Below are 21039 nucleotides of genomic sequence, written 5' to 3'. Positions count from 1 at the left end.
TCACTCCCTCTTACCAGTTCCGGTCTTCAGATTCCTTTTAACCATGTTTGCTCATTTATTTTAAGATGACCCTCCTTGGTGGAAAGGCAGACTCAGAGGAGGAGCTTGGATGTACCTTCGGCCCCTGCTGGTTCCCTCTTCTTCTTCTTCTTACCTCGAGGATAGTTTCGTAGAGCCCTTTCTCTGGATCTCAGCACTTGCACGCATTCAGCATATCTGGGCTTTTGCCTTCCTGTCCTTATTCATCCACGAGATTGTGAGCCCTTGAACACGGTAGTTCTTAGACTTTATCTAGGCTTACCTCCCAGGAACTGGGGAAGAGAGAGCCTGTGAGCCAGCAAATGAAGGCAGGGAGAGGCCGGTACCCCCTTCCCCAGCTGGCATGTTCCCTCCCCGCCGAGAGCAGCCTGGGGACCACCTGACGTCTTCAGGTGCCTTCTGTTCTCTTTTCTGCTTGTCGCAGGGGTTGGGGGGGAATTTTCTCTTTTGAGAGGTTTCCAGCTCCTTTCAGAATCTCTGGTATTATCAGATCTTACTTGCCTCTTTCCCACAAATTTTGAAATCCCTTTTCTTTTTTTTTTTTTTTGGTTTGTTTGTTTTTTTGTCTTTGTTTTTTGCGGTACGTGGGCCTCTCTCTGCTGTGACCTCTCCCGTTGCAGAGCACAGGCTCCGGACGCGCAGGCTCAGTGGCCATGGCTCACAGGCCCAGCTGCTCCACGGCATGTGGGGTCTTCCCAGACCGGGGCACGAACCTGTGTCCCCTGCATCGGCAGGCAGACTCTCAACCACTGCGCCACCAGGGAAGCCCGAAATCTCTTTTCTTTATTTCATTTTTAAAATTTCCCTGGTCATTGTGAACTTAACAAGGACTTGGTCACTCTCTCCCACGTGAGTGGCCATCTCCTCCTTGATGGTCACCGTTCCGTCCAATGAGGCTGTTCTTCGTCTTGGTCCCCAGCTTCCTGAGCTAATCCTCGTCTGGGGGGCTAGCTTGCAGGCTGCTGGAGAGGGACAGGGTGAGTGTGTGCTCTGCAGAAGCCAGGCACAGAATTGCAACACCCCCGGCTGCCTGTTCCATCTTGCCAAAGCCAGCGCGAAAATACGCGTCATCCAAGGGGTGGAGGCCACCGTAAAATTTAAGGTGATGATGTTTCGTATTTAAAACATTTTGGTCCTAAAGCTTCAGAACTTCAGGGCCTCACAGGGACCCTCCCAGAGGGAAAGAAAGCAAAAAGGCTTTCCATCAGAGAAAGAAGCAGTCGAAAAAATCTGCACCATCAGCTTCTTTCTCTGTGACACACTGAAATAATCCCTTTCAGGGAGGTTCAGCTAACCTTAAAATACTTCTGTGGTTCACACTAGGTATGTCCTCGGGAGGCACAAATCCCACAGATACAAACAGAGGAACTCCACTCTGCCCCTCCCTGCAGAACGGCCACCACCTCTGAAAGACAGCGAGGTCACTGACAGTGGCAGTATTTATAGCGCCTCTAATCCTGCCAGGTCAGCTCTGGCCACCTGCTCCCCGCGAGGTAGAAAACACCAGAAAATGCCCTGCGCACAGTTCACAGGCCTGGAGTCTCGTCCAGTCCTGCCTGTCACAGCCTCAGTTTCCCCCCAGTTAGAGGACTTTTTCATCTTTTAAGGATCAGTTTTGCATCTTGCAGTTCAGGATGAGCTCCCCTACTTCCATTTCCATATATAATGGACAATCTCGAGTGCCCTGGTCAGCACACTAATTCTCCTCTGTTGCTGCTTCACGGGATAGCATATGTCAGCGTCCAACATATGTCAACATCCAACAAGCACATCAAGAATCCCTTTTTCTTAGTTGCGTCCCACCAGGCAGAGCTGCATCTCAGTAAAGCATTCAGCCCTGAGCTCTTCAGTTGTGTGCTGGACAGCAGCAAAATCTGAGCTGAGAAATAGCAAAACCCACCATCCCGTAGGACCTCAGCCTGTGCTCAGAGTTAAAAGTTCAGTTCATGAGGGTGACCCAGTCTCACTTCCTGTGGCTAAACTGACCCACGAGCTGTCCCTCAGCCATCAGGGTGGTGGACACTAGGGGACTTTTTCTGAGCGTGGTACCACGCTGGCCCTGTGTCTCCAACAAGGACGGCCTGTTTGAGGCTTTGTTCCTGCTGGGCTGCCCTACCCCCGTGCCCCGAGACTGCCTTCTCATTGTTCACATACGGGAGAAGAAAAGGACCTCTTGTGCATGGGGGAAGGACGGAAAGGACCGAAGATGCTGAATTTAAGACTTTCTCCTTTGGCGTCCCTCACGGTGTCTGTGTACCGGGTACCATTGGGCCAGTTGGGCGCCTTTAGACATCCCAGAGACATGGAGGGAGCAAGGCTTCTGAGTCCCCAAGGCCGGGGTTGAAATCCTGGCCCTACCCTTTACAAATGGGCTGACCTGGGGAAAGTCATACAGCCCCTCTGGGCCCTGCTGTCCTCAATAGAAGACCCAAAAACAAAGCCATGGCCCTGGGGCTGGGATAAGGACTAAATGACATAACCTATGGAAAGCTCTTGGCAAATAGTAAATAACTGATAAGAGTTAGTCCCTTCCCACTGAGCCTCTGCCCTCCTTCACACTTCTCCCCAAAGCTTCAGTCGTCCAGCATTTGCTTTTTAAGTCATCATATGTTGTAGATTTGAGGGTTCGATTGGTTTGTTCAGGGGAGATTAAAACAGTTGAGACTGGTCCCCAAATCTCTGCCTCGTAATAGAATGACAGTACAAATCCACAGGTGCATTCCTTTTTTTAAGTTATTTTATTGAGGTATAGTTGATTTATAATGTTGTGTTAATTTCTACTCTATAGCAAAGTGATTCAGTTATACATATATATACATTCTTTTTCATATTCTTTTCCATTATGGTTTATCACAGGATATTGAATATACTTCCCTGTGCTACACAGTAGGACCCTGTTGTTTATCCATTCTATAAATGATGTTAATCATTTGCATCTGCTAATCCCAAACTCCCAATCCATCCCTCCTCCCCCCGGCCCTGCCTTGGCAACCACAAGCCTGTTCTCTACATCTGTGAGTCTGATTCTGTTTCGTAGATAAGTGCATTTGTGTCGTATTTTAGATTCCACAGATAAGTGATATCATAAGGTATTTGTATTTCTCTTTCTGACTTACTTCACTTAGTCTGATCATCTCTAGGTCCATCCATGTTACTGAAAATGGCATTACTTCATTCTTTTTTATGGCTGAGTAATATTCCATTGTCTATATGTGCCACATCTTCTTTATCCATTCATCTGTCGATGGACATTTAGGTTGTTTCCATGTCTTGGCTATTGCAAATACTGCTGTTATAAACATTGGGGTGCATGTATGTCTTTTCAAATTATAGTTTTGTCTGGGTATATGCCGAGGAATGGGATTGCTGGATCATATGGCAACTCTATTTTTAGTTTTTTGAGGAATCTCCATACCGTTCTCCGTAGTGGCTGCACCAGTTTATATTCCCACCAACAGTGCACATGTGCAATTCTTAAAGCAATTAGCAAATGCACGTGCATATTGTGTTGTTATAAGCAGGTTCCAATTTTTTTTATTTTTTTAAATTGTGGTAAAATACACCTCACATATGACTTAGCACCTGAACCACGTGTAAGTGTACAGTTCAGCACATTTATATTGTTGTGCTCCTGTCCTCACCATCCATCCCCAGAACTTGGAAACTCTCTACCCATTAAATAATCACTCTCTATACCCGCCCCCAACACACGCAGCCTCTAGCAAGTTCCAGTTTGACTACTAGCAGTCAAAAAAAGTAAAGGCTAAACATAAGCTAAGGTTGGAACTTTCTAAATATTCTTCAGATCGGGTAAAGAAAGAAATACCATTCTGCAGATATAGATGGGATGGGTGGGGGTTCACAACTGGAGAGCCACCTGCGGCCTTGGTGCATGGCGCCCCCTGCTGTTTGAAGTGTGTTGTTTCTTTCAACCAACGCTTTGTTTCTTACCAAGAATTCAGTCATCTTACATGGGAAAAATGCACCAACTGCTCTTAAGTGTGTATATGGCAATTTCACTGAATCTAAATGATAACAGGGATGATTTAATTTTCATATTCTTAAGCTGATTTTTAAAATTACATCTGAAAATGTTCATATAATATTTTATCCAAAATGTGCTGTAACCGTTCATGGTTACGTCAACTCCCCTATGAAAATATTCCAGGTAGATGTTTATATTAATTGTAACTGTCAACAAGCCACGCTGAGAATATTAGACGGTACCTAAATACTCGGTACCAGGCTTTGCCACGCTCCCTAGCTTAACCGAAAACCAAGCTCTGTTTCTCTCAGTAATAGAGGTGGTTTACTCTATCTGTTGCAGCCTACTGAACCTCTTGCGGGCCTGACCTTACATCAGAAGTCACCCCTTTTACGTATCTCTTCACTGTACACTATTGTAATTCTCACTGTCCTACCCATGACTCTGTCCCGCCCGGAAATGCTTTTCTCCGTCGCCTCCTCCCGTGCTGACCCTTCACTTTCATGCCCACGTGGCTGTTCACCCCTTCAGAGGATGGGTCAGCGGTCCCCGGTCGGCAGCTCCGAGGGGCAGCCGCCCGTTCCCTCTGGAGATTACTACAGGCTTGCTCCTGTCACCCCCTGTAATGCTGCTCCCCAGAAATTGGGTTCATCAGCCTTATCACACATGGTCTGCTTGAGCATTTCCACACTAGTAAAACAGCACTTTTTTTCCCTCAACGCTGGGACTCACCCTGGTTCTCAAGAGTCAGTCCTGATGAAATGCTGTCATTCTGCTGGGGACGTGGTGACTTCTCATGAACTCACCGACGGCAGTAGGAAAGCTCTTAGAAACGGCCCCGTCGAGTTCAGGCAGCCGCCAGCACGGAGAGTAACCGTGGAGAGTGCAGGCCGGGAGGGCCCCCCGTGGGCAGCCAGGCCTCCAGCCTGAAGGAGAGCGATGCTTGCTCAGTCACGTCCCATCACACCCTCTCACGCTGCACGGGGACACCTCAGCACACCCCAGGAGCCCTAACTTCAGGCGCCTCCAGGTTTGACCATTTCTCACCTCCTGGTCCGAGGCCATCTCTCCCCTGGATTGTTACAGTAGCCTCTCCTCCACAGGGCTCCCCCGACCTCCACAGTCTGTTCTCACACGGCCCTGGGAGAGCCTGTCAAAACAGCAGTCCGATCGCGTCACTCCTCCAGTCCACAAAGTCCTGAGGCTCCCAGAGTCACAACCATGACCTGCAAAACCCTTCGGGAAATGCCCCTGCCCCACCCCTACCCTCCTCCACTCCCACCACACGTGTGCAGACAGCGCAATATCGTGATGCTAAGAACCGAAAGGCCAAATGGCATTCCCGGGTCTCTGAAAACTCAAGCGAGGTAGGCGTGTGTGTATCCTATCGAGTCCGCCTTCTTTTGCCTCCAACCTCAACCCTCAAGTAAATCGAATCAGGGTGCCTTCTGCCTGGACATTAGATGCAGTTTGAAAACCGAGCTGGTGGACACCTCTGAAAGCCGCCCCTCGTTCTAAAGCAAGACTGCTTCATCCCTGTCATCGGCATGTACGAAGGTTGACTTTATCTTTGAAGACAGACAGACACACGGGGTCCTTTTTATTCTAAAATGTTTTGTGAACCAGAAGGAAGAAGACCCGCTCTTTGTGGTAAAACAGGGAAAAGTACAAAGAGGAAATAAAATCAATCCTAATCTCAACACCTGCAGATGACCCCACCGTTGGTATCTTATTGTGGTTCCAGGAAACCTTTTACAATGATGATAGCTGAGATTGATCACATTCACCGTGCCCGGCACTGGTAGGAGCATTTTGTGCAGATCCTGGGCCCCTCAGCCTGGGCCCCCAGATGTGCTGGCGGTCTGGTCATCTGAGCTGCCCTAAGGAGCTGGCACTAGAATGTAAGTCAACTTACTCATCAAGCACACAGTCCAGAGCCTAGCCTGTAACCACCGCTTTGTGGGCAGCATTGTTGAGGGTTACCACTGGTTTACCCAGTGGAGGCTTAACCCCAATTAAACATAAGTTGATGCCTTCTTTCTAAGTAAAACCCCCAAATAAGACTGATGCCCAGGGCCGGCTATTTTAATACAAAACAGCTGCATGTATTTCACTTCTTCTAAATGCAGGGGTTCATAATGTCTGACTTGATGCTAATCCTGATTATTCAGGGTAATGGAGACAGCTTTGTGAGTTCCTCAAAAGCATGGTCAACAGCTTCTGGAAATTAAGTCAAAACCAGAGTTCTTGGCAGTGTTCCTTCGTGGAATGGAATCCTCTCAGGTTGCATGGGAACGGCTGTCTCACTGTGGCTGGGTTTCTAAGTTCTCTGAGTTCAAATGCTGAGGGAGACAATTATCTTCTTCAAATTCCAATCCCAGGTTCTGGGGAAAGAGACTCAGTCCCAGGGCAAGTTAGGGACTGACTCTGTGGATGAGGAAGGTCTTGGGAAAGATGCCTGTGGTGTGGTTCTAGTCACATTGATTCAGACTCTAACATCTTAGGCCCAGAAGTGTTATTTCTGTAAGTTTTGGGGCTTCCTTCATCCTTGCTCTACACTCTAATCCTATTTGGGAATCTCAATACATGGTAAAACTGTGTCAGAACTTAGCTCACTATTGCATGGACTTAGAAGTGCAAGGTTAAATACTGCCCCCAATATAGAACAACTACATACAGCCAAAGCCTGCTAACAGATTGCTTCTAAGGGAGGTGTTAGATTACTCATTGATTTGCCCAACCAAACCCTCATTAGAAATGTGACCGTGACACATATGCTGACCAGAAACTTCAGGTTAAGCTTGTGAATAAAAGGGCTGCAGCCCTTTGGTTAGTTTCTACACAGGTTATCATGATTTAAAAAAAAAAAAAAAAAAAAGAAGCCAATGATCATGGAGACGGAAGGTTTGTCTGGAGTGGTTTACACTCTACTTGAGATGAATGTATCTTGAAATACAAATAGGTATCTCGAGACAGCAGAAGCGAGAAGAACTACAATCCTGCAGCCTGTGGGGCAAAAACCACATTCACAGAAAGACAAAATGAAAAGGCAGAGGACTCTGTACCAGATGAAGGAACAAGATGAAACTTCAGAAAAACGAATAAGTGAAGTGGAGATGGGCAACCTTCAAGAAAAAGAATTCAGAATATTGATAGTGAAGACGATCCAGGACCTCGGAAAAAGAATGGAGGCAAAGATCGAGAAGATGCAAGAAATGTTTCACAAAGACCTAGAAGAATTAAAGAACAAACAAACAGAGATGGACAATACAATAACTGAAATGAAATCTACACTAGAAGGAATCAATAGCAAAATAACTGAGGCAGAAGAACGGAGAAGTGACGTGGAAGACAGAATGGTGGCATTCACTGCCGTGGAACAGAATAAAGAAAACAGAATGAAAAGAAATGAAGATGGCCTAAGAGACCTCTGGGAAAACATTAAACGCAACAACAGTCGCATTACAGGGGTCCCAGAAGGAGAAGAGAGAGAAAGGACCGGAGAAAATATTTGAAGAGATTAGAGTCGAAAACTTCCCTAACATGGGAAAGGAAATAGCCACCCAAGTCCAGGAAGCTCAGAGAGTCCCAGGCAGGATAAACCCAAGGAGAAACATGCCGAGACACATAGTAATCAGATTGACAAAAATTAAAGACAAAGAAAATTTATTAAAAGCAACAAGGGAAAAATGACAAATAACATAGAAGGGAACACCGATAAGGTTAACAGCTGATTTCTCAGCAGAAACTCTACAAGCCAGAAGGGAGTGGCATGATATTTTTAAAGTGATGAAAGGGAAGAACCTACAACCAAGATTACTCTACCTGGCGAGTGTCTCATTCAGATTTGACGGAGAAATCAAAAGCTTTACAGACAGGCAAAAGCTAAGAGAATTCAGCACCACCAGACCAGGTCTACAACAAATGCTAAAGGAACTTCTCTAAGTGGGAAACATAAGAGAAGAAACGGACCTACAAAAACAAACCCAAAACAATTAAGAAAATGGTCATAGGAACATACATATCGATAATTACCATAAACGTGAATTTATTGGGCTTCCCTGGTGGCGCACCGGTTGAGAGTCTGCCTGCCGATGCAGGGGACATGGGTTTGTGCCCCGGTCCGGGAGGATCCCACATGCTGCAGAGCGGCTGGGCCCGTGAGCCATGGCCGCTGGGCCTGCGCATCCGGAGCTTGTGCTCCACAACGGGAGAGGCCACAACAGTGAGAGGCCCGTGTACCGCAAAAAAAAAAAAAAAAAGAAAACGTGAATTTATTAAATTCTCCAACCAAAAGACACAGCCTTGCTGAATGGATACAAAAACAAGACCCATATATTATGCTGTCTACAAGAGACCCACTACAAACCTAGGGACACACACAGACTGAAAGTGAGGGGATGGAAAAAGATATTCCATGCAAATGGAAATCAACAGAAAGCTGGAGTAGCAATACACATATCAGATAAAATAGACTTTAAAATAAAGAATGTTACAAGAGACAAGGAAGGACACTACATAATGATCAAGGGATCAATTCAAGAAGAAGATATAACAATTGTAAATATATATGCACCCAACATAGGAGCACCTCAATACATAAGGCAAATGCTAACAGCTATAAAAGAGGAAATGGGCAGTAAAACAATAATAGTGGGGACTTTAACCCCTCACTTACACCAATGGACAGATCATCCAGACAGAAAACTGATAAGGAAACACAAGCTTTAAATGACACAATAGACCAGGTAGACTTAATTGATATTTATAGGACATTCCATCTGAAAACAGCAGATTACACTTTCTTCTCAAGTCCACACAGAAGATTCTCCAGGATAGATCACATCTTGGGTCACAAATCAAGCCTCGGTAAATTTAAGAAAATTGAAATCATGTCAAGCATCTTTTCTGACCACAACACTATGAGATTAGAAATAAATTACAGGGGAAAAAATGTAAAAAACACAAACACATGGAGGCTAAACAGTACATTACTAAATAACCAAGAGATCACTGAAGAAATCAAAGAGGCAATCAAAAAATACCTACAGACAAATGACAACGAAAACACAACGATCCAAAACCTATGGGATGCAGCAAAAGCAGTTCTAAGGGAAGTTTATAGCTATACAAGCCTATCTCAAGAAACAAGAAGAATCTCAAACAATCTAACCTTACACCTAAAGGAACTAGAGAAAGAAGAACAAACAAAAATTCATCTAGAGTAGATAGGTAAATAATGCACTGGGTAAATAAGAATAGATGGAGTAATGTTATTAATAAATGTATTAAATAACGTGATACTCTCATTTACCTAAACTTTAAAAAACAATGTAAATAATTCAAGTAGATTCTGTTTTCATCAGTATCTAGGGTAGGGGTTCAAATGGGGAGACCCCTAGAGGGATGCATGAGAATCTGAGATTGTAGAAACCATGCTTGTCTCTCCCAACCTGGAAACTGTGATCTGCTGCAGGTATAAGACCCATACCTCTATCCCCACAAAGATACACAGGGGAGCTCAGGTATTCTCCAGCTGCATTGGGGCAGGTAAATGTTGTGAATGAATCAATGTGTATTCATCATTATGTACGTTTGTAAATTTGTCTGTGATGGTAGGTGGCAGTGACCCTGTCCTGAAAATTACTCTGGAATCATGCCCACAACACTGACATGCTCATCACATGTTTGGGGGCTTAACCAGAGAGGCAGGGGTCCTGTTTGGGCCACTTGCTAGCTGTGTAATCTTGAGCAAGTGAAGAAAACTTTATGTGTCTGGTCTCTTCATCTGTAAAGTGGGTTGTCATAGCACAGCTCTCATAGGAAAGTAAAGATGCAATGAGTTAGTATGTACAAAGCATTTCTTCCGGCTCCCGGACCATAAGAAGTGCTGTATAGTGTTTGCTATTTTAATATCCCCGCCACTGTTGTCATAAACATAGATGCCGAATCTTCCCAAGAAATGGATTAAAATGATGCAAGCAAACAAGTCACTGGTTCAAAAACAAAAAGAAAGAAAGAAAGGAAAAGAAAAGAAAAAGAAAAACAACAAATAAGTATCTCAAAATTCAAAGTAAAAATTTCATGGTCAGTGCCTGGACCTCAGAAAAATAGTCACAGTCTGCCAAATAAAAGAGGAGTGGGTCATGGGTCTTCTATTTTTTTTAACCTTTTTGTTTTAGAATTATTTTAGATTTACAGAAGCGTTGTGAAGATAGCATGGACCCTTCACCCTACACTCCATCTTACTCCGCTGTGGTACATTTGTCACAAATAAGGAACCAACCCCAGTACGTTATTGTGAACTAAACTCCACAGTTCATTCAGATTTCATGAGCATTTTCCTCATGTCCTTTCTCTGTTCTAGGATCCCATCCATGCTACCACGTTACAGTTAGTCATCTTGTCTCCTTAGCCTCCTCTGGTTTGTGAGAGTTTCTCAGACTTTGCTTGTCTTTGTGGCCTTGTCAGTTTCAAGGAATACTGGTGAGGCACTATGTAGAATGTCACTCAGTTTGGGTTTGTCTGGGGTTTTTCTCATGGTTAGACGGGGCATATGGGCTTTCGGAAGGAAAACCACACAGTTAAAGGGCGATTCTCATCACATCTCCTCAAGAGAACGTGCTATCAACATGACATCACTGATGATGTTACCTTGATCACCTGGCCCATTATGTTTGCCAGGTTTCTCCACCGTGAAGGTTATTTTCCCCCTTTCCATCTCGTCCTTCTTTGGAAGGAAGTTACTATGATCAGCCCACACTCCAGGAGTGGGGAGATATGCCTCCACCTCCCTAAGGGGGGAGTATTCTACAGAAATTACTTGTAATTCTGTGCTGGAGATTTGTCCCTATTTATTTAGATATATCAGTATAGACTCATGGGTATTTACTCTGTGCTGTGGCTCATAATTCAATACTACATCATTTTTTTGTTGCTCAGATTCCTCCAGCTTTGCCAGTGGGAGTTCTCTCTTCTGGACTCCTGTGTCCTTCGATGTATTGTTCCAAGCTGATCGTCTTGTATATTTCCCACCCTGGTCCTAGAGTGAGCCATTTCTCCAAGGACCCCTGGTTCCTTTTATTGGAGAATAAATAGAAGAACCAAGATCCAGGCATGGAGTGGGTTGTTTTGCTTTTCTGGCTGCTTCCTAATGAGACAATGTTGACAGCAAGCTCAGCAGCAGAAAACCCAACCCTGCAGCTACTCCCGGGAACAAATCATATTCACTGTCAGTAGTTTATTAGGTTTGCGTTCTGGTTCGGAAAAGTCAATGTCATTAGGCTCTGCAAATATTTGAGGAACACTGCATGTCCTGGTCAACTAGGAGGGCGTGTTCTAAGTCAACACTACTCTGGGTGAACTCATCAGAAAGACACTTTTCCTGAAATATTCTTTGTTAGATTAGCTTCTAGAGCTTCTTGTTTTCTGAAACAGACTGGTTAAATCTCATCTGATTATGATGCTAGGGTCAGTATGTTTCTTGGAAAAATTTGATCGGCATATAGGGATTGCAGCTTTTAACCAAAACCAAACCTACTTCTGAGTTGCATGTATTTCTTTCTGGGCAATGCTGGAAATAAGTCACTTTTTTTTTAAAGAACTTGCTGGAAGGTAAGGAGCATTTTCATACTGGAAGTATAGCAAAGGCAAAGGGTCAAATTCAGAGACTTCAGGGGGAAAAAGAAAGGAATTGTCGATCCATGTGGCATTGCTTCCCTTTAAACCTGTGATTGCTGAAGCCCCAGACTAGACCGAGAGCGTTCAGTTACACCGATCTAGAAAGACCCAATCTAGGCTGTAGGTGCGTGAGGCTGAAAACTCGAGAAGAAGCACCTCGGTGGCACGTGGCCTCGATAGGGGCCTGTAGGGTGTCTTTGGCACAGACAGATACCAGATGGAGAACAGAGGGGCTTAGTGGTGTCAAGTTAAATCATACTGTAGACTTTTAGAAATGACATGTCAGGCCTCCCTCCTGGGAAGCTCTATTAGAGATCCACCAAGCCTTACTGTTTTGCTTTCAAGGGACCAGAACTGCAGTCACCCGCCCTGGTTACTCGATATTTATGTCAGTGTCTCCGGTAATTTGGATGCACTTGCTATCTTGCGTCCTCAGGTTAGACTCCTCCAAAGGTTACTGACCTTCTCCTCCAGGGCAGTGGAAAGCCTCCAGGTGACCATTATCTGTGCAGAGAAGCCAGAGGGAGGACTGTCCTTTGCCACCGGTGCCTGCTTGCACCTTCCTCTCTGACATGCAATTACACGCTCCTTTTTCCTTGGTTTGTTGTCATTTAAAAGGCACTTCACAGTGATTTTGCAAGGCACAGAAAGATTGCAACAGGAGGCATTATCTCACATTCAGATAATCACTGGCTACAAAATAAGTAAAGCCGATGGTTTTCCTGGAAGCTTAAGGGTTTTTTTTTTTAGCAGAACGCAGCCTAGAGAGCTCCCTCCAGCCAGAGAGGAAACCCAGGATAGCTTATCCTCCATCAGTCCTGACGCACAGTCAAGTCCAGAGCTGGGGCAATGCTCACTTATCTTAATTCTTTACAGCTTTACTGCTGTGGAAAATATTTGAAGGGAGGGACGATCAATCCACTTGTCAAGAAAATGAACCGTGTCCCAGTGCTGTGCTCAGTGTCGTTGTGAATGTGTCATGAAATTGCCACTATTCCTGGGCCGTAGGCGTGAGTGACAGCTCACCATTTCAGGCTGGCAGCTTTGCAGTGAGAAAAGATGGCAGGGCTACTTGTCCAGGACACTAGGTAATAAAGCCTCCGAGCTCCGAGTTGCTAGATCTTAGGAAGTATTTTTCCCTTCATGTCAGAGATGGGGTGTAAGTACTTGCATCAGGCAGTAGGGTTAAATGATAGTACATCTGTCATCTTTGAAAATCAAGTGGGATATTCTTCCCAGATGCTGAAAAATACAAGATAGAATAGAAGTTCCATTGCATTGATAAAAGTGAAACATATTTATAACAGACCCTCCAAGGTATTTTTTAAACATATTTCAACATGACATAATAAATAGGACCAGCCTAATTCCATGAAACTTAATTTACCCAAAGCCTAAAGGTCGTTATACTCTAAAACTTCAGTGTTCTGTTTTTACATGAATGCAATTCATTTTATAATGCATTCACTTTCATTTTAGAGAAGAATCACTTGCATCTTAAGAAAGGGAGAGAAGTATTTTATGCAACTGGCATTTTTCTAACATTCTCTTCCAAAGTTCTAGCGTTACATTTTTAAATTCAGCTTTTCAATCGGTTATACACACACAAAGCTTAAAAAGTCAGGCCTCTAAGAACTGGTCCCCTCAATAGCTGTTCTCCCAACCTGCCCTCGCCTTTTCTCCTACTCCCAGATCTGGTTCAATGCAATTCTGCCTGCATCCAAATGTTTTCAGGTCACTTTTTATTATTTGGTTAAAATTAATGTAAAAATTACATTAATCAACATGCTCACCCTGAACTAACTGAGCTGTCCAGCAGCCTAGGTAAGCCTTCCACACTGGCCCAGCTACCCGCTCAGATGCCTGCCTGTCACATGGGCCCCGCTGCCAGGCTCCCTTTGGGGCAGGTGTGGCGCATGGGCCAGGGCCTATGTTGTCAGGTGAGAACAGAGCAAGGCGGAAGCAGCTCGAGGACCCATGTGCCAGTCCCCCCATCGGGCAGGTTCACCCTCTTTCCTAGCTCCTCAGGGATCACGTGATACCTGACTTCTCATTTCACTTATGTACCCCTTTTTCTAACAACCTTGCTTCCTGCTTTTTTTCCCCGCAGCTCTGTTTTGTGATGTTCTGGACCCCCAATGTTTCCGAGAAAATTTTGATAGACATCATTGGCGTGGACTTTGCCTTCGCAGAACTCTGCGTTGTTCCCTTGCGAATCTTCTCCTTCTTCCCGGTTCCAGGTAAACAGAGGATGAAAGAAAAATTCTTATTTACCCTCATGCCTGATTCAGTCTTCTTTGTTGGCAAACGTTTGCAGTCCTGTCCCACCCACAAAAAAAAAATTTTTTTAAGTGTTTAAATTTCACAGTGGATTAAAACGATGCAAAGACATCATCCAGTCAGTTGAAAGTTTGAGAAACAAGTCGAACAGGCGTCATGTGTTTCTTAAAGGTACAGTGGTTGCAAACTCAGCAAAAAGAGCCCAAAGGGAGAGCATGAGAAGTTCCGGGGGCAGTAGAATAGTTCTGTGTCTTCACTGTGGTGATGGTTACACAAATCTATGCCTGTACTGAGGCTCTAAAAGGACTGCTGGAGAAAAGAAGAATCCAGAGGCAAAGCGGAGGCCAGAAATGGGCCGTGGAGCTAGTCGAAGCTGGGGCTGATGGCACACCTGCCACCCTGTGCCTGTTCGCAAGTCAGGCCACGAGCTGCCCCTGCTCTGAGATGCCAAGCATTCCTGGAGACTGTTGGGGTGCCCTCTGGTCCTTGGGGGTGGGGTGGGGGTCACTGGGGGAGCCAAGCTTTGGTACCACCTGGAAGAAGCTGCACTTGCTGGAGATCAAGGCACATGTCGTTGACTCCCCAGTCTGGACTTGAGCGGGGGCTGGAGGTCCCAGAGCTGGGACTGGGGTAGGACTCGCCTTTCGTCTTTCCTCACCTGTCAGACCACGGGCGGGAGTGCAGACAGCCAGCCCCACCTGTCTTTGCCACCTGCTGGGTTTGGGCCAATCAGGTTAGCATCCCGCCCATGTGGCCTCACCCTCTCTCCCTTGGCCAAACACAAGTGAGTGTCTATGTCTCATAAATTCAATGCTTCCACCTGGGGCGGGCGGAGCACGGCGTCAGACCAGGAAAACTGCAGGTTCTTCCTCCAGAGGGACCCTGGACACGAGCTGTCACCCCAGGAGTGAGCACTTCCTCCTCCTCGGTAGGCCTATGCCTGCTGCGGCCCACACGGGATGAAGGGCTAAGCCTCCCGCTTCCCCAAACCCCACCCGGTTTCAGATCAAACCTAAATGTTGCCCAGGGTGTCTGTGCCCCCAAACCAGCCCGTCGATACTTGACGTGCTGTCCTTGGAGCCCCTCCTTGGCGCTGGGGCCGATGCCCTGCCTGCCTTCCGGAAGCTCACAAGTCAGGGTGGGGAGACGGGGTACAGGGAACACGTTGTGAGGCCTTTATGAAAACGAGGGAGCCAGCTGCGGACCGGTGGTCAGGATGCTGGGGAGGACACAGGGAAGGGATGCCCGTCCCTCTTCTTCACCCACACCTCCCTCCTCCGCACCCGCCCCCCCCCAGCCTGTGGGCTGGGAAACCCAGCTTCTGGTCCAGCTGTTCTCTTCCCAGAGTCAACCTGGGTCACCATCAAGTTGCCGCTTCTCTCTGAGTTTTCTAGACAGGCGTGATCAGAGCTTGAGGCTAGGCGGGGGCCGGGGCGGGGTGGGAGGGACCGGCAGCAGCCCCGTGCCCCAGGGATGGCGGTCACGGCGGCGAAAGGGGCTGCCCACAACCCACCCTCTGGACACTAAGGCTGTGAAGCGAGGGAGCCGAGGTGGGCACGGGGCTCCCCCAGGCCCAGAGGCGGGGATCAGGAGCCCCGGCGGGAAGACGAGGTGACCAGCGCAGGGCAAGGGCAGCAAGGCCTGCGTCCCACGCAGCCGCCCGGGGGCCCTGGATGCGCTGCGGGGGGCTCTGGGGGGTTAGAAGCGGCAGGATGGGAGAAGCGGGGCGTTGCTGACGAGTCCTCGGCTCTCCCCTCAGTCACCGTGAGGGCCCATCTCACCGGGTGGCTGATGACCCTGAAGAAGACCTTCGTCCTGGCCCCCAGCTCTGTGCTGCGGATCATCGTGCTCATCACCAGCCTCGTGGTCCTGCCCTACCTGGGGTACGTGGTCGGGGGGCTGGGGCTGCACGGTCTGCCGCCACCTACATGCTCTGTCCAGAAGGCTACCTCTGCTCTTTCCCGGGAAATCCCCAAGCACGTCTAGAGTTAGAAATGCCGAGGGATGCCTTGGTTCGCTGCCCAGGACCAGGTGGGAGGCTGTCGAGATCCATTCTAGAAAAGTACTTCCGGGGTCAGGCCCATACACAAACCGCATTGAGCATCTATCACGGCGTGGCAGGCAAGGGAAGGTGAAAAACACAAGGGAGCAAGGGTGTCGCCCTGGTCTTCAGGGGCTCCCGGTCCCCTGGGGAAGGGGCATGGTCCGTCCCACGGCTTGGGAAACCCCACGGTGCAGAGAGGACGGGCGGGATGCTGTGGGCTCACACGCGGGGGCCCTGCCCCTCCCCCAGGAGACGCTGAGCTGAGACCTGAAGCAGGAGTGAGAGTACTCCGGGCCCCTCCCCCCGCAGGTGGCCCGTTTACTAGCTGCAGCCCTAACCAGCAGATCTCGAACGCGACCGTCCGGTCCCCCTGTTGTCTACATCCTTCCTGGGTTTTGACTCTCTTTGTGCCTCAGCGGGGCTTTAACAGACAAATGGCCTTTGTGTGTTCATCCGCAGGGTACACGGAGCCACCCTGGGCGTGGGCTCCCTCCTCGCGGGGTTTGTGGGAGAATCCACCATGGTCGCCATAGCAGCATGCTACGTCTATCGGAAACAGGTGAGAGGTGGCGCCAGAACCGCGCACCTGCCTGGCCCTCCCCAGGTGTAGGAGACAGTCTGCACGGTCTGCATACGGCCATGGGGGGGGGGGGAGGGGAGGGGAGGGCACAGCCCCCGCTGGCAAGGGCTGCAGGGAAGGGGCGTCCTCGGGCAGAGGCAGGTCTCCATCAGCTGATGGGCGGGCGGGGAGGTGGGAGACAGGATCCGCCCACCCCTCACCCGCGCCCCGAATGCTTAACACAAGAGCCAGGCGCACAGCCCACTCCCGAGTAACCCCACTGCAAGGAACATGCTGGCCTAAGATGCAGCCTCGGCGAGGTCGCCCCAGCCATAAACGAGATCCCAGTCCGCGGCGAGGGGTCCCCTGAGACCCCGTGGCCTCCCCCTGCTCTTGGCTCCGCTGCGTTGCGTCCCTGCCCCAGCCCCACGCTGATGAGTCTGCTTTGGTCTAGAAAAAGAAGATGGAAAACGAGTCGGCCGCCGAGGGGGAGGACTCGGCGATGACGGACATACCTCCAGCAGAGGAGGGCACGGACGCCGTGGAGATGCAGGAGGGGCGCGAATGAGGCGCGGACGCCCGGGCGCTGCAGGGACGGCCGAGATGACACGTCAGCGTCATCTGCTCTCCCGTCGTGTTTTGTTCCTCTTTCGTCTTTGGTTTTCGTTTGGGTAATGAAAGAGGCCTTGATCTTACGGTTTCACGGCCACTCTGGCATACTGGGTATGCCCACGGTGATGTGAGGACCTGCAGAACGGTCTCGCCGTTGCTTTGTGGAAACAAACCAAACGACTGACTTCATGCCCCCCAGTCCGTGAGGACCCCGAAGACATAGCTGCCTCGTAGCCCACGTTGCCTCCCCACCCCCTCGGACAGTCTCCCCTTGGAACCAAAGGACCGCGGCTGTGCCGTCCATCGCCCCTTAGACACCACCGCCCGGCGGGCCACAGACTGACCCTGTCCCCTTGCATCGCTCTTGAGAACCGACAGGTGACAACTAGGCTTTCTTTGGTCGGCTTCCCAGTAACGTGACTGTGTCAAGAGATGTGGCTCAGAGGCATTGCACCGTGGATGCGACGTGTGAACACGCTGGACAGGTGGACGGACGGAAATAATCTCCCGTGGGAAGGTGTGAGGTGCCTTGGGGGCAGAAACTGACACATGCAAAGGACAGCACTTCACCTCGCCTCTTCCTAGATTTGAGTGCGCGCTCGCTTTCAGGCCCTGTCCTGTACATACGTGAGCTGCCTTGTTAAAGTTGTCCTGAAGCGAATCTCCCAGTTGCCGCGTCCTTGGGCATGACTTTCCCTGAAGGCTTGTTTTTCCACTCACCTTTCCCGAAGATGGCACTAGAGCAAGGGAAACGGATGGAGCATTCTAACTTTACGTTTTAGTTTTTAAAGTGAACTGAAGCTTTAAGTCATAATCTAGCATTCTAATGCCAGGTTGCTGTATCATCACTTTGGAAGTAGATTTATGACCTGGTCCCGCCCGCCGTTCTTAGTCCTAACCGTGCGGCACAGGTAATTCCGAGTGTACTCCTGTACTCCCCTCTCACACCACAAGAGAAAGCAAGACATTTTATAAACGATAGCAAAGTCACTATGTGATATTCCCTGAAACGACACATTTGAAATCCATTCAGTGCAGTATATTTTTCTAAGTTTTGGAAAGCGGGTTTTTTCTTTTAAAAAAAATTATGGACACGGTTCACTAAATTCTTGATTTAGTCAAAATTCCTAGACTGAAAGAACCTAAACACAAAAATATTTTAAAGATATAAATATATACTGTATATGTTATGTAATTTATTTTAGGCTATGACACATTTCCTATTTTCGCATTTTCAATAAAATGTCTCTAATACAATACGGTGATAGCTCGTGTGCTCAACATACCTGCAGTTGAAACGTATTGTATCGATGAACAGTGTGTCTTGTTTGCAGCAGTTTTACAGTCTGTCATTTGTATATAAATGTAAGGGTCAGTAAATGACAAGAGAACTATTTTTCGTTATGAGCAACAGGGGTATAAATGGGTCAGCTGATGTAGACAATAGTGGGAATGGAAATATGTGCTAGAAGGGCAAGAAAGAAACAAGTCAAGCCTTTTGCGTTCATTGCTTTCAGTGCCGTGTAATCATATTGTTCCTCACAGAAAAAAGAATGTAAAGGCTCGGAGTCAGCCATGAATATCACAGGGTTCGTTCACATGTCTGGACACCCAGTGACCCCTGGGGGACAAATCCTCATGTGCTTCCTCTGAGCGGGTTTTCCGCTGAGAATTAAGATGCGTCGCTTTGGGGTGGTTTCAGGGGCAGATCTGAGAAGATGGGGAAAAAAATCTAATTGTATCGGCTTTTTTAAAGTACATGACTAGAAAATTAAACAGCAGTATTTTTTAACATGTGTGACTAGTATTTCATGCTTGTGGGGTTGGAGCTTAAAGACTAAGTTGAAAAAGCAAATTCTTTCCCTCCGAATCGGGGAAGACCAGCTAGGCTCTTCATTATGCGATTAGAACACAGCATTACAACCTCAGAGACACCTTCGGTGATAAAGAGTCACGGGCCAGGGTGTTCTGTTAGAGTTTCAGAAAACACAGGAAACAAGCCCCGACCCAGGCTGCGATGACGGGGCTGCCGACTGTGCAGGGCGCACATGTCCAAAACCTTTCTCCTCCAGACACATGCCCTCTCCTCCCAGGTTCCTTCATTCGTTTGGGCTGCTAAAGTCACTTCACAGCTTGGGCTGACAAGCACACACCTTAACTTCCAGAGCAAAACCCGCTGCTGGCAGGTTCTTCTGCAGCTGTTCTAACCAACACAGACAGGAGAGGAAGAGGAATGGGTCTCCTTCCCACTTTTCAGGGTGAGGGGGGCACCCCTTTGACTTCGGCACCCAAAGAAATGTGCCTCCAACCCAGGTTTCTTTTTTCATGCGGGTCGCTCAGCTCACAGAAGTGTTTAGGGAGCCGTGCCTGGAGAGTCTCAGGTCAAGGACTGTGGAAAGACCAGACCTGACTTTCTCAGCGTGGACCCATGCCTCGTAGACACACGGGATCTAAAACCACGGGGCCATCAAGCTGCTTGTATTTAGATGCTGAGAAGCGAGTCTGGGCTGCTCAAAGTGGTCCTTCCATCCCGAGGGCCTTCTCTGGGCCAGTTCAGGTCAAGAGCAGCTTGTCACGTGGCCTCTCTGCTTTCTGAGGGGCACAGGCGAGGTCATTCTCATCGCAGCTGCTGTGGGCTCTGAGCGGGACCTCAGTGTCACTGGCATGGGTGAGACACCAAGATCTGAGCTGGAGGAAGCAGGCCGGGCTTGCTCCAGGGAAGCCAGGACAGGCCGGGACCTGCCAGCCGCCACTCGGCTCAGGGCGTGTCCAGAGGTTTGCACGTTAGCTGCAAGCCCTCACTTGCTTGAGACTCTTTAATTTGGGCACAAAGGTCACTGGTTTACGTCACTGTGTGAGAGCCAGTCACGCCCCCCTCGTTGCCTGCCTCAGGCTGGTCTTGTGCAAAAGTCCATCTTCTTTGTTTGGCACGTGTGTTTTGCACCAGCAGTTGGTTTGGCTCTGGAACTGTCCAGGGATGGCCCATACCCTCAGAAATGGAAACTTTTAGTGATAGTTGAGGGCATATGGGATGGGGCCAGGCTTCACGACAGTAGCAAAAGCACTTGGTTTTTCACTCGCCGAGTCCTCCCAGCAAATAACCTCGGGAGGTGCCCGGGAGGCCCACGAGGAAGGCGGCCCGGCGGCTCCGCTGTAGTCCAGCTCCAGCAAGACCCCAGGGCACTTCCCAACCAGAAGCCAGCTCTGTGGTCCCCACATGCAGCCTTTTCTGGTCTCTCTTGGAATTGGGATAATCACTGCATTTCCCCAATATCAGAAAAGTTATTCAGTGATACCTCTAGAGCAAGAGGTGAAAAAGTTAACACCTCCCTACCCTCCTACCTCATTCTCATTTGGGGGTCTTCTGGAAGGAAAGGGCAGGGGGAGAGCCACTTTTGTGTACCCTGAGTTTCCAGAAGTACAGCCATTTAAAGACTCAGTAGTTCTCTGACTGGATTTTTTTTTTTTTTTTCTTCAAACTGAAGTGGGAGAGAGACTGAGAAAGTATTTATATAGTTGTAATTAAATGATACTATCTTGAGAAATATTTTCTTGTATTTAATCATCTTTCTACTTCTGTAAATCTCTACACAGACCAGTGCCCAGGACTGCATGAGCTGGTGTGTACCAATTAGTCAGGGTTTCTGGCCTCTTTGCAGGTGAGCTGACCTCTAAACCTAGGATGAAGTCTTCATCAAAGCAATGCCTGGTCCAGGAAAGGGGCCTTTTATGTTCTAAGTCCTAACCTTTTTCTTAAAATATATAACCAAAAGTGCAATGAGCAGGGCTGTGCAGCTCGTGGAGATCTGTGTTGAGACGTCTGTGTTGCACGTGCAGCCA

General features: G+C 48.1%; 1 protein-coding gene across 1 annotated transcript in view; it reads left to right on the top strand.

Annotated features, from left to right (window-relative positions):
- ANKH (ANKH inorganic pyrophosphate transport regulator) overlaps positions 1-18991 on the top strand; it is a 144939-nt gene extending 125948 nt beyond the window's left edge. Inside the window, exons 9-12 of the mRNA XM_081233527.1 lie at positions 13815-13944; positions 15744-15867; positions 16488-16587; positions 17042-18991. Of these exons, the coding sequence (XP_081089653.1) occupies positions 13815-13944; positions 15744-15867; positions 16488-16587; positions 17042-17155 (468 nt within the window). The 3' untranslated portion in view covers positions 17156-18991. The remainder of the gene's footprint in view (positions 1-13814; positions 13945-15743; positions 15868-16487; positions 16588-17041) is intronic.
- Positions 18992-21039: the final 2048 nt, after the last annotated feature.

This window comes from Mesoplodon bidens, assembly GCF_964165515.1.
Source record: "Mesoplodon bidens genome assembly, chromosome: 4".
In the NCBI taxonomy this organism is placed as follows: Eukaryota; Metazoa; Chordata; class Mammalia; order Artiodactyla; family Ziphiidae; genus Mesoplodon; species Mesoplodon bidens.
Note: the sequence above shows the minus strand (reverse complement) of the source record. Positions and strands in the feature narration are given on the sequence as shown.